Below are 11,835 nucleotides of genomic sequence, written 5' to 3' on the forward strand. Positions count from 1 at the left end.
CGTGTTGTCCTTTCTTCAGTATTTAAGTTCACAACACACAAATCTGATATAGAGACAATCTCAGTACAGCATGTACACCCGAAACGTTCAAGCAACATTTTATTAGGTGTAAACACAGCAAGTTATTCATGTTGGCGGTAGCGACACCAAATTACTCCAATTGGAATATTGAGTCAGTGTGTACACATGCAAAGACAATGTGGACTCAATAGTTTTTTCTGGGCCCCTGCCAGAGCTGAACAGGAATGACACATTTAGCCGTATGTCATCATATATAAATTCAGTTATACATTAAAACCTAATAAAAATCACCACAATGGTCCAACAAGATAGGAGAACTAAATATGGACTCTTGAACGTCATCTAAATCTGTCTTAGTAAATGATTTTATATCAGATTATAACATTGATATATTTTGTGTTGCTGAACCCTGGCTGTGGCATTAACAATGTGTTAGCCGAAGTGAAGCTACACCCACCAGGCATGTAAATACTCACATTCCTCGAGGCAGCAGCCAAGGAGGTGGAGTTGCAGCCATTTTTCGCTTAAGCCTAACTTAAACTCAGCAACAACTCTTTGAAAATCCTTGTTCTTCGTCTTTCACACCAAACCTGGAAAACACTGAAGTCAATTTCTCATCATGTTCGGTGCTCCTGGTCCATATTCTGAATTTTTATCTGAATTCTCTGAGTTTTTATCTAGTCCTTAGAGCACAAACACTTTTCTTAACAATGTCAAAAAATGCTATAAAAAAACAGATAAGGCAGAAAAATGAGAAAAAGGCCAAGGACATGAACTCTGAGGGTGTAAAGACAATAAAATGAACTAAACAAGATCAAAAGAATAGGAACAAAAACAGTATACATAAAACAAAAAAATGAAGCATTTCACCTGCCTTTGGCTAAACACCATGGTATTGGACTTCTTTATAATAATCCTATTATTTCTGTTGAGGCTCTTCCATTGAACAGCTAAGTGTTGCCTGCATGACTGATACTAAATGGACTGGTTCCATTTTACTAAAGCCATCATAACTATTCTTAAAAGTTAGTCTTTTAAAGGTAGCACTAAATTTAAAGCAGTAAATTTACATATTTTGGTACCAACATATATAAAGTCCCAAACACTGCAAGGTCACAGGAAGCATCAGGAGACATTTGAAGCACTTCTGTAATAAATCAAATCAAACAGAAGAGTGCATGACCTTCTACAGCATACATCTATTTTGCTGTCTGACTGACGACCCTTAATGAAACTGTCGAAAAACACCTGTCAGAAAAATAAGTACATGATGCAACTGTTTGTACAAAATACAAGACATTGTTAAGAGGTGAAATTTTTATTAGACTGGGTCTTAAAGCCTATTCAAAATCACAATTACAACTGAGATTTAACAATGATTCATGACCAATCACTTGAGACTATGAGACGCTGCAGCTTCCTTTTTCTGAAGTTACAATGTAATAAATACAGTATGATAACAAGCAAATAAACATTTGACACATTTCTGCTGCCTCTCATTCACCTGGCCCATCTGAAGCATTTGGTCAAGACAGTTCATTTGTTTATACTTCATGAGATACAGTGTAAATCATGCAGACAGAGGAGTAAAACTCCCCAACCTCTTTCTCTCTTTCAGCATTTAGTGCAGATTTAAAACAACTTGAGATGTTGCATCATTTGCTGATGTAAGACGTCATAATGCACATGAGGAAGGCTGCTGATGTCAACAGAACAGACGTTTAAGGCAGATCCAAAACACAAAATGCAAAGTATTCCTTAGTTTTTAAAGGTTTTAATAATAATAATAATAATAAGAAGAAGAAGAAGAAGAAGAAGAATGGCATCTTCCGCCCAGTCACAGGTAATTTTTTCCGTTTACACAAACAACACATTCTGCTTTTTCAGATGAAATTTTTATAGTATCGTGCTAATACTTTGCAATGCAATGTCACATACAGTATTAATTGCCAGCTAGTTAAAACATACAAACAACAGAGTGGTTATATGGGCAATCCTCATAATCTCATGTTTGCTGTGCTGTGTTTTGATGGGTGTTCTTTGTGGTAGGTGGTAGTGCTCAGGTGGTGCTCTCAGAGAGGGCTGGTGCAGAGACAGACAGACAGCTGGACAGCCAGTTAAAACATTTTTTGATGGTCTAGCCCACTCGTGTGGCGGCCCATCGGGATTTGTCCTGGTACGCCAGTATGCAAAATGTGAGTTTTCCTTGGCTGGGTGTCTCTAGAATGATAATTTATTCATTTGCAGTTCCTTTACAGTCTATTTCTACACTGTGCTGTGCTGTGTGTGCAGTACTGATAATGACTTTTTTTTCCAGGCAGTGTGTGTGTGTGTGTGTGTGTGTGTGCTGGCGAGTGTTGACTGCTGGTTTACTGTACCTCTACCATCAGAGGCTAATGGTTAGCTAAACTGGATAGCAGTTGTCAAATGCCCATCCAGAGCTGCAGGCTGGTGGTATTAAGCTTTCTTGCTAAGGAGCCTCATTATCAAGCAAGTATCTTCTACGCTATTTTGATTGCTGTGAAAATGCATCCATATTAATTACAGTATCCGACTGACCTGTTGTTTCCCAACGAACATTTTGTAATACCATAATAGCAAAACATAGCATCACAGACCCCAGTCAAATACAGCAGTTTTGAATTGCTACCTTGGCCTCTGGACCCAGTCACTGATTAACACTGTTGGAGAGATATACATATACATTAACTGCGTGGATCTTTTCATCATATCCTCTTACGGTCACTGCTGCGCTTTGTGTGGGCATCTTTCTGAGCACCCAGGCACCTCACCCCCTCCTGCAGCATGGGAGTCCCATGATGAGGGTCTGGACAGAGGAAGAGAAAGGAATGAGGGCAAAGGGTACAGACAGATGCAGACAGACAAAGAGAGAGAAACACTGTGTATTGATTAGTTTGCTGATCATTCCAGGTGTCATGTTAATACGCTCTGCCCATGACTTTCTCTATCGGGACGCTGCTGTGTGTTTATGTCAGGGCCACGTATCAAATAAAAAAGCAGGATGCATTTAAAGGTGGCATGTTAAGGTCATTTTCAGGTTCACACTTGCATGTTGGGTGTGTACTAGAAAATGTTTTGTTTGTGTGTGTGTGAGGTTAAATTGGCAGTGGCATTCAAAAATTGCAGTTTGACTGGTGCAAGTATGTAATGAACACACTAAATGCTCACAAATGCTTTGGAATGGTGTGGATGTGTGTGTTGTTCTGACTTAGGCTACTTTTAGGGACAAGTCAGACCAAAGGCCATTAATTGGGGACAGCTTGTCCAATTGGGAAAAAGCTGATTTTTGGGTCAGTGGTTAAGGTTATGGTTTGGATTATGCAGTCCACTGTGAATGGAAGGCAATGCAATGTCCTAACAAGGATAGCTGTGCAAAGATGTTTGTGTGTGTGTGTGTGTGTGTGTGTGTGTGTGTGTGTGTGTGTGTGTGTGTGTATGTGTGTGCTCACACATACCAATCACCCTGGCCTGGAGTCTGACTTTCAGACTGCTGTCCTTTCTCCCTCTAGTTAGCAGAGTGATCTCCTCCTGCAGCACCCCCTCCTGGTGAGTCTTGTACTCACATGTTACTTTTACCCCTAAGGAAGCAGAGGGAGAGGGTTCATTTAGACTATTTTGCTTGCAATTTTGTTTACCATTTTAAATTCAGCTGCATGGAAGGAGTCTTTGACTTTGGCTTGATGTAGAAGGAGAGGAGCAAGGGAAGTGATCAAGGTATCAATGGGGCTGCATAATGAAATTTCAGTTTGTAGCCCCTTCATGTTACACATACACAGTCGCCGCAAGCAGCATTTCCCACTTCAACCAATCACTATGGCACTTCAGATTTTGGTTAATACTTGGCTCCAGAGCATGTACATGTAAGCTGATGGAATTCTGGCCATTTTCCCTTTAAGCTCAGTCATAGTTTGTGACCAATCTTGCTCATTTCTAATAGAAATGTGTATCTCAGTCCCATGGTGCCGTATACCCATTTTGGTATTGATATTGATGAGTCTAACTAAAACAAGTTCTGTTCATATGAATGTTTTTCAAAAAATTCCAAATGGCAGAAAATCCATCACAACAGTCAGTTTTGAAACAAACTGCTCTCAGTATTAGGTTGTTGCTTTGCAGCATAATGATTTTGTGTCGGCACATCAGCTGGTTCCACATTAAACAGCAAATATGTTCAGTTGTTTGCTTTTCATGTCCTGAAATGTCTCACCAAATGCCTGAAGGAGTTTTCATCCTGAGCAGCATATTCAGATGTCACAGCAGCTTTTGTTATTGCAGAGGAGGAAAATGCAGGGTTCCCTCGTTCCAGCTGCACTTGCCACAGCTTTAATTTAATTTCAAATGATTTCACATTTGAAAACAGAGAGCTGGGAAACTGCTGGAGCTTGAGGTTCAGCCCTGAGAGGTTCTCGGTAATGTTCACCATGAAGGTCAAATCACACAGACACTTGCTATCACTGACTTTCCACATCAGGTTTCCCTTCATCTCCATGAATATTTTTCTGTCTAGTACAATAGTAGTTATTCATTTCAGCTTTTCAGGAAGATGAAAGAATGTTGATGTAAGAAAACCCTCTGAGTTACAGAAGTGAGTAGAACAGCTTATGCAGAACTGAGTGTGGACTTTCACTCTCTCTCAGCTTCCCCAGCCAGTGTTCCTAATGGCACCTGACATTGTTTTGACAAACAGCTGAGTGAGCAACATCCAGCACAGACAAATAATGTTTCAAAGTGTATCTAAAACACAGGTATAACATACCCCCATAACTCTCTGCTATTAGCTCCATTAGTCCCCTTCAGCCATTTTCTGTCAGTATTTTACAATAAATATCTTTCACTTTCTGACTCTGCATGTGTTTTCACTAGTTCTGCAGCCCTGAACGATATCTGGCCACAACATGAGCTCAGTGGAGGCGGAATCCCTTCTAAACCTTCTAGAATCCAACAAGTTCTCACTGGACAAGGCATCCTGCTCAGACAACATGATCAAGGCATAAAGAGCTTGTTGACTCAGCTAAGTAAGATGTCTCAAACCCTGCTCAGAGCCAACTCACAGTCCAGAACCCACAACCAGCCCCCAGCTGGTTAAAGCTGCAGTTTATCAGTTAAAGGACCAGTCCTACCTCTGATGAACTCTGAGCTAAGTTCGCAAGCCGGGTTACTGTGTGAGAAAGAGACAGTTATTGTGCTGGCAATTAGGATCCCCTCTGCTTTGCTTTGAGCACCTTTCGCTCTATCTCTCTTAGAGCTGCACAATTAATCGAAATTTAATCAAAATCGCGATTTTGGCCGCCACGATTATACAAAGCCAAAATCGCGATTTTTTTCCTTTTTTGTCATTTTCTGTATTATTTTATAAGTGGGCGCTCTTCTGACTGCAGCATAAAGAAAAACAGTATATTTGTCCACCAGCCACCAGGGGGCGGCCGTAGTCATAGAGCACGCCGCATCGCATTAGTAGCCACCAACAAGCAAGCTAAACTCAGCTCCTCTCCGCCTAGCGCGGTGCTATCATACCAGTCAAATTCAAGTGGTGAGAGCGAGAGGGATTGGTAGAGTGACCATTGTAGAGCCGATTTCTGAATCAGTGAAAATAAAGATGAGTTCTGGTGAAAATGACTGAACAGACAGTGGGAACAGAAGTTGATCAATCTTCCGGAGGTGAGGAGTCTGAGCTCGTTCCTCGAAAGGGCTACACATCTGTTGTATGGAGCTATTTCGGATTCAGAAAAGGTGATGTCGAACAAAAGCAGGTGTTGTGTAAAGACTGTGGGCGAATTATGTCCGCTCCGCAGGGGAACACAACTAATCTGTATAACCACTTAAAGAAGAATCATTTGGGAAAATACGACGAGTGTATGAAAAGAAAAGTCCCCAAACCCCCGCATATCCGTCCCAAACACCCAGCGCAGACAACCATAAATGCTACACTTAATCTTGCAACACCATATGCATCAACATCAAGAAGACACCAAGAAATAACACAAGCAGTTGCCATTTATATAGCCAAAGCCATGGCTCCCATTAACACAGTTAACAACGAGGCATTCAAAGAGATGATCAAAACGCTGGACAAAAGATACGAGATGCCATCCAGAAACTACTTCTCAAAGAAAAACTTTTGCATAACCGTGATTATAATCGAAATCGTGATTTTGATCCAAATAATCGTGATTATCATTTTTTCCATAATCGTGCAGCCCTAATCTCTCTATTTACAAACCCATACTTGCACACATCCAAGTGCCTTTACAGGCATTCACACCTTAAAGGTCGCGGTCTTGAACCTTGCACGATGTAGTCACTGAAGCATCACTGTATGTTAACAGGAAACTAGGGACTCTTCATCCAGCTATATAATTCCACAGTCAGCATTATGGCCAGGCAAAAGTGTCTAACACACAAACTAACTTTGGGAAAGAGTTGACTAGATCTGAGGTAGAAAGAAGAAAAAGAAGAAAGGAAAGAACAGAAAGAAAGGTAGATACTAAGTCGCAAATCTTCAGTGTTCTCTAGTGGACTAACTCTGTAGTGCTGTTTTCAAATTGTCTCAGCTCAAACCAATTTTGGGTCATTTGTCAGCTGACATATACACGGATACCTCTATATCTGCAGTAAGCTAATATCAGCCAATGTTTCAGCCCGGCCAATTTACAAATAAAAATTTTAACTTGATGTTGCTACATTAAAAATCAGCAGATGACAAGGCCGATAAGATGAATTACAACCCTAAATACAAAATTTGTGTAAATTGCCAGCAATCCGGGTCTATCACACTCAGCTGTGGTGGTTAGTGCTTGCTCATTCCACCTTAGCACCTCCAAGGCCTTTTTGCTTGCTTTGACATTTACTGGCTCCAGTAACTGACTAAATGGTGGTTAGCCATCAGAAATCATTGGCTCAATTTGAATACTAATAACCACTGATCAGTCCTCTATCTGACCATAAACCTGCATGTGTTCGCAAAAAGGGCAAGACTGAAACATCCAGAGGACAGCTCATATTTCCCTTTGTGTTTGTGGGTATGTGTGTGTTGTAAACCGAATTTCTACTAATGCACAGTCTCTTGGTTAGTGTCTGATGACTACAGAGTTTTAACCTGCACAATCTACAGAAGCAGGGAAACAGATTAATACGAAAGGGAGGCAGATGGACAGACTGTGCAATGAGTCTATCAGTATGCTGCACGCAGCCAGTCTGGCAAGCCATCATAGTAGACCAAGAGGCAGACAACCAACAATGAGTAGGCTCAGGTGTAGACCTGAGGAAACCCTCCCTACCCCAACCAACCATCCACACTGTACATTCATTCATGCATAGTAATCAAAAAGAACTACAACATCAAATACATTTCTTAGAGTTAGCATGTTGTGACAGGCCCAGGTGAGAAGATAAAATATCATCCAGGAAGTCTGGGTAAAAGATTCATGTGTCTAACAGCTTATCAGCCACCAAAAAACTCAAAGGGTGTTAAAAGTCCACAGGACTGTATTTTCTACCTCTGTAACAGCAATGATTTTACATCTTCCATGCTTTGAGAAAACCAGGTATGCTTCCAGGAGTGCGCTTGCATGTATGTGACTGTACAAAGCAGTATGTTGCCAGATGACCTTGTACTATGTTGCAGCAAACTTCAGTTCCAGCTCCTCTTTCCCATCAGGCTGTTTGAACACACATGCACAGCCCTGCACAGCTGTGTCTCTCTGACAGAGTGACAGCAGTGGTTGTACGTTCAGACCATAGATTAGATCCCCACCACCCAATCATATCAGCTATTAGCTACCAAACATGATGATGACTTTGACTTTTACATAATTTAAATAATGAAGTAAAGAACTCATGGTTATGGACATGTGTTTGTTGACATTGTGAGCATTGTTTGAACTTACCCTCTACTGTGGAGGTAATACGATGGACACAGAGGCTTGAGGACCTCCGAGTTGGAGAGGAGGAAGAAAGACAGGAGAGCTCTTTGCCCAGTGTGGGGACATCAGGGACGATGAAGACAATCTCATAACAGTGGTGGCTCTTCAGGAAACCAGCCTTAGAGAGAAAGGGCATGGTAAAGAGTAAAGGAGAAAGTAAATTATGCAAACAGAAATTTAGGGAAAGCCAAATCACCAACATCGATCCTTTTTTGGATTCGTTACAGCAGCTGGACTAGCAGTGTTATGCTCAGTTTGACTGCTCTGTAGTGTTTTGAGATCTCCACCAGGTGGCAGGATAACCTAGGCTATAAATGTGTGACTGTAAATATGTAAATATGTATGTATATATGTAGTGAGAGTGAACCAAAACAGCAAAGTTGTGTGGCAGGCAGCTAAACATAGAGCTGAAACTCACAATAAATCGATAAAGCCGAGGGGAACTGCTGATTCACATGATCACAACCCCTTTCACATTGTCACATTGTTTTCACATTGTCCATCAAGTCATTATTATAATGAACATATAAGTGCATGAAATTGGCAAGGCTGTCTGTCCACCGCTTTGGTTCAGACCAATACATTTTAACACCGACTGCTCAGATTGCTGTGAGATTTGCTGTGAATATTCACAGTGACCTAGAGTTCCCAGAACACCCTGATCACTTTGGTGAACCCTCTGACCTGTCATTGGGTAAACTGCTTGTACAAGTGCAACTAAGTTATATGCAAATGTGTGGATGCATATGACGGGCCATGAAACAGCCCCTTTGCTTCTTTGTACTCCCACAGCCGTGCAGGAACACACCTTGACCAAGTAGCTGCCATCCTTCTCTAGGATAGCAATGAGAGTGGAGAGGTTTGACAGGTCATCTCTCCGTGTTGGAGAGCCCGGGGGCTCATCATCGTCAGGGAAACGCACGCCGCCTGCCTTTGAGGTGGAGCCTGGAAATACAGAGAAAATACAGATTTTAAATCATTTAGTAATCAAGGCGTTAACAATTACTGTGATATAGTGAAATATAATGTCATAACACATCTAGATGGCCAAAAACACAACAAAGCAAAAGAAGAAACGTGTTTTAAAAAACATTTCATAAATACCTATAAAGCAGGAAACTGAAGATGCAAACAAAGATGACAGAGAGCAGCTCTGAGTCGACAGAAAAATCTGGATGAATTGGCAACATGGCCCCTGAATTTCAAAACATGACAGGTGAGCTGAGAAACTTTTGGAAGGTGTGTTGTAGTAGTACTATGAGGAGCTCCAACAATATTTGAACAGTTTTAAAGCAGAACATTTAGCTGCTGCCCAGTGGTGGAAGTCCAGTACTGGGAAGTGAGAAGCTGTGTTAAATCAACAGACACACATTGTTTAAGGCACAATACTGTGTGACTTCTTTTGTGGTGTCGTGGCTTGGTTTTAGGTTGGATTATCTTTGGTCAGCAATACACACAAAATCACAAATAATGGCAAAGTTGAAAATAAGACCCAGTTATAGTCATATAAATGGCTATATTTTTAATGCCCGAACAACAAAGGAGGGAAGCAGTCAAAAGGAGAAAAGTCATGTTTGGGAAGCATTTTCCTACTGTTTCTCATGGATTCCTGGATACAATGTGTAAACTACAGCAGCTGGGCCTACAGCAAGGGGCACACTGCCCCCTGGTGGTTACAGCCAGACATGACCGTGTGAAGGCCAAACTACTGCTGGTCGACAGTAACACTCACACACATAGTCACGCATGAACACGGACATTGTCAGAACTTACCTTTTCTTCCTGTTGCCATGGTAATGTGGTTAGGAACTGGAAAGTGTTGATGTCATCACTGACCTCCTGAGGGCAGATAATGACAGAGGGACACAGAGAGAGACAGCATCATGTTATGTGTCATTTGTTATATATATAAACACATACATACACATATGTTGTTTTTCTTCTTCTTTTTCTTGATGCTCAAATTTGTACGAACATTTTGGATTCTCCTGAAGTAAACGGTCACAAACACTTTGTCATCATGAGCTCAGTGAGGATGATGTCTCACTTCTGGAGTCAGCTGAGAGAGGAGGGCGACACCCCTACGTGCAGCGAGCATCACTCCCTCCCAGCATCTCAGTGGACATCCACTGCACACACATGGAGGAAGTAGACCTCCACCTGTCCTGAGCTCTGCCACCTTTGGCCACTGCGCTGAAGGCGTGAACGCAGAACGGGTTAAAATACGTTTAACTGCAACGCGTGGACAAAGAGAGACTGTCTCGACCGGACGGGGCACAGGTACACGCCCATCAGTTCAGCATCCCGCGGGGACAGTCCTGCCGGTCACCGCTAACATCAAATCATCCAGAGAGATTAACCACAGAGCAAGTACGCACCGCTTAGTGTAGACGTGCTGGACGTGGGCAGCGCCTCTCTACTTTCATACCAGCAGCGATGACACGTTGTTGTTCCACTTCTGAGCAGAAACACTGGCATCAGTGCTCGTGACGCGCTGGCGCGGCGCCGCTGCGTCGTACAGACACACAGGAGGCTCAAACATGCTGGCCGCGCGCGGGCCTGCGCCTTCTCCGCGGACACGCGCGCGGCGTCCGCATCCCTACAGCCAGCAGCTCGTGTCTGCTCAGTCCATGCGTGATGGCGAGCAACACACACTGCACAGAGAAAGTCTGCACCACAGGAGGGGGTCACACTGGTCCTGGTCTGGGCTCTGGGCACTGGCCGTTGTGGGACATCCCACACTCCTCTCGACTTTCTCATCTGAACTCCAATGCTGCATTTGCTTGATCCAACTTGTCTGCTGCATCAGGTTCAGCTGTACTTGTGTAGCAAACAAATATGAATGTATGAGAATATAAAGCATGGAACAGGTTAACATGTCAGTAAGTCACCATGAAGGCCAAAAACTGTTAGTGCTAATGAAGAAGCTTTAGCAATTAAAATAACATTAGAATATTCAAAGCAGTATAATAGCACATATAACAATCATTGGTCAAAACATTGCTACACAAAAGCCAGGAGTGGCACTAAATGAAGGGCCGTGTGGGGCTGCAGAGTTGAGCCAAATGATCTTGCTCACTAAAAAGAGATCATTAAAATGCATGTTCATATAAACTAAAGCTTGCATTTAAGCTCATTTTCCAACACCACTGATGAGTAGCAGACTTCAGTAGCTTCAAAGAGAACAAGAACAAGCGTGAAGTGTGCAGATAGAGGCACAGATGCTTCCCCACTGTCTCCACATCAAACGCCTGTGAAAACGCCTCAGTTCTTATTTTGACTGTTTGTGATATTTTGACATACGTCAGCGTTTCCCACAGAAAGGCTACACTTGACTAACCAAGTGTGGACCCCAAAAAGAACATTTATGATGTGTGCAGAGTTTTGGAAGGGAGGATGGTTGAGGATGGTGGGGGTGGGCCATGGTCACAGAGCGAAAACAATCTGCAGCACATGCACGAGAGAGAAGAATGGACACTGTAAAGCAGTTCTACATTACAGTCTGTTGTATGATGCTTCTTGGTCTATGACTTCGGCAGCTAGTAGCTTTGAATTATCTGAAATAAAGCAATCCCATGTCAGTAAAGCATGCTAACAAGAAGCTAACATTAGCTGGTTGTTCAGGGAGAGGAATTTGGCTGCTTACTCTGTCGTTAGACAGACGTAGTTGTGGTTCCACCACTGTGTGTGAGGCACATGTTATTAGTGTAGGTTGTTTGCAGGAGGTCAGGAAGTAAAAACCATAATGGACGAGATGGAGGAAAGTTCTTAATGATCTAATTTAGATGAAATTAAGAGAGAAAGGTGTAAACAGAAAATCAGAACATATGTTGGATGTGAAACCGTACAACTTTTTGCAGTTGGGTCCATG

General features: G+C 42.3%; 1 protein-coding gene across 1 annotated transcript; it reads right to left on the bottom strand.

The window, feature by feature from the left end:
- Positions 1-2,647: 2,647 nt before the first annotated feature.
- Positions 2,648-9,756, bottom strand: LOC121604665 (UPF0687 protein C20orf27 homolog). Its single transcript, XM_041934243.1, has 5 exons — positions 9,738-9,756; positions 8,773-8,909; positions 7,929-8,082; positions 3,498-3,620; positions 2,648-2,848 (listed from the first exon to the last, which is right to left on the bottom strand). Exons 1-5 carry the CDS (start codon positions 9,754-9,756, stop codon positions 2,748-2,750), a joined length of 534 nt encoding a protein of 177 aa, XP_041790177.1. The 3' UTR covers positions 2,648-2,747.
- Positions 9,757-11,835: the final 2,079 nt, after the last annotated feature.

The sequence above is a fragment of the Chelmon rostratus genome, chromosome 3 (genome assembly GCF_017976325.1).
Source record: "Chelmon rostratus isolate fCheRos1 chromosome 3, fCheRos1.pri, whole genome shotgun sequence".
Classification (NCBI taxonomy): domain Eukaryota; kingdom Metazoa; phylum Chordata; class Actinopteri; order Chaetodontiformes; family Chaetodontidae; genus Chelmon; species Chelmon rostratus.